At 53.1% G+C, this 1979-nt stretch overlaps 1 protein-coding gene across 1 annotated transcript; it reads left to right on the top strand.

Annotated features, from left to right (window-relative positions):
* Positions 1-3: 3 nt before the first annotated feature.
* LOC116164072 (serine/arginine repetitive matrix protein 1-like) lies at positions 4-1698 on the top strand (the record flags this gene model as incomplete). The annotated part of the gene is made up of 1 exon (XM_031478199.1): positions 4-1698. A coding segment is annotated over one exon (1695 nt), but the record flags the coding sequence as incomplete, so codon positions are not given.
* Between the last annotated feature and the right edge of the window lie 281 nt (positions 1699-1979).

Below are 1979 nucleotides of genomic sequence, written 5' to 3'. Positions count from 1 at the left end.
GGAAATGGGTGGGACGATCTGGTGCGAGAACAACTGGAAGAGTCCACGATCCGTCAGCGACTGGGAGGCCGAAGAGATTCGGCGACCCAAATATGCAGCATATCGCCACCGACGGAAACACAGGAGACCTCGCCGCCCACGACTGGTACGACGCGTCGTCGTCGGAGCTCGCTAGCGCAACTGACGGACATTTTGAGAGAATGGGGCGGCGGATCTACGAAATCGCGGCAGAAGGCTCCTTTAAACAGACGAGAGACACTCGCGGATTTGGCGAGGAGTTTACCGTGGGGCCGACAAACCACCACAGAAACCGGACCAACACCAAGTATATCTACCAGAAAAAGGCGAGAATCTAGCGCGGATTCTGGAATAAAGAGTATTGGATCAAAGTCCCGTAGAGACTCGCATCAAACCGCCATTTCCGATTTTCGTTCTGAAGTGGCAAAGTTGTGGCAGAGGCGCGAATCTAACACGGTCGCCACTGTTATCACGCCGAGCTCTGGATCTCGCCGAGGATCTGGAGAATCTAGTCGTAGCGGTAGGAGGGACTCGGTGACTCATTCCCACGGCACTTCCCGTAGAGGATCTGGAGAAAGTGGGCGTAGTGGCCGTCGAGATTCAACCACTATTGCCACACCACCTCCTCCAAAGGTGATAGGGGCTACTCATAAAAAAAGGAGAGATTCTCGCACAGTGAATGAGACGCCTTCCTACTATCGTCAAGAGCAGAGACCATCTACCTCATCAACGGCTTCCGATTCAGCTCCCGCTGGTGTTCAAACAACTGCCAGTCACATTAATCTTCCGATTAGTACTGTAACATCTCACACCATTTCCATCGGTACCGACTTCCAATGTATGCAACCTCCCACTATAATTACTTCGAGCGTTACGCCACCTGCAACTTCGCCTACTGTGCAAGCAACCACCCCAACTCATCCCCTTCTATCGACTCGCCGGGATTCTACCACCCAATGCGGCAGATTGGGGCGGCGAGACTCTCGCAGTCATGCGAGTCCCGAAAGATCCACGAACAAGTTGTCGCGTTTACAGCGTCAAAATACGACGTACGACGAGACGTGTTTACCGGGTGGAAATAGTAGAAGAGGCTCACAGCCGGGTGCGTTGAGCCCGGACGTTGATGATACCGGCCGGAAGGCGAGACGCGACAGCTTGAGTCCCGACTCGGCATCGCGCGGCCGTAGAGATTCCCGCTCGCATCTAAGCCCGGATCGCTCGGGCGAGCGCGACATTAGCCCTGTCAGACGGCACAGACGCGGCCGCTTAAGAAGGCAATCCACCAGCGTCGCCGGAAGACGTAGGAGCCATCGTTCCCCCGACTCTTCAAGCTGCTCCTCTCGCGACCCAAGCCCTTCGAATCGACCGATTCCACCGCCACCCGAACCCTATCGTCCTACAATACGAAGACAATCGACAACAGAGGAGATCTTAATTGCCAGAGGTTTCAGGCGACAATCGACGACCGAGGAAATGATTAGATGCCGGAACTTCCGACGACAAAGCTCTCAAAGCGATGACACCTCTAGGTATCGTGGAAGGCGCGACTCCTGCACTCAAATTATGGATGGTACTATTGCATCTATGACCGTGGAAACGACGAGCACCTTCTTTGATTCAAGTACGCAAACAGGTGAGTCTATTTGTACTTTCGCGATTAATTCGTCACGTTTCGCGTGAATTTGGTGGCGGTAAGTAAGTTAACCGCGGACCGATAAGGAACTTGTGCCACTTCCCGAATGTCTAAACAACCATAGTATAAAATTCATTAGTCGAATAATGCAGAAATTTAACGTGCGCGCCGGTATTTCAGTAATATTTGTGATAACACAGTTGGTAATCGATCGGGGGTGGGTCTGACGCCGCGACGCTGGTTCAGTGGCTCTGTGACGCCCGTAGCACATGCACGCCCGTGATCCACTGGTGCTTCAGAACTGATGAATTTCTGGGGTTAGCATTTG

Source organism: Photinus pyralis, unplaced genomic scaffold (genome assembly GCF_008802855.1).
Source record: "Photinus pyralis isolate 1611_PpyrPB1 unplaced genomic scaffold, Ppyr1.3 Ppyr1.4_LG2, whole genome shotgun sequence".
Lineage (NCBI taxonomy): Eukaryota > Metazoa > Arthropoda > Insecta > Coleoptera > Lampyridae > Photinus > Photinus pyralis.
Note: the sequence above shows the minus strand (reverse complement) of the source record. Positions and strands in the feature narration are given on the sequence as shown.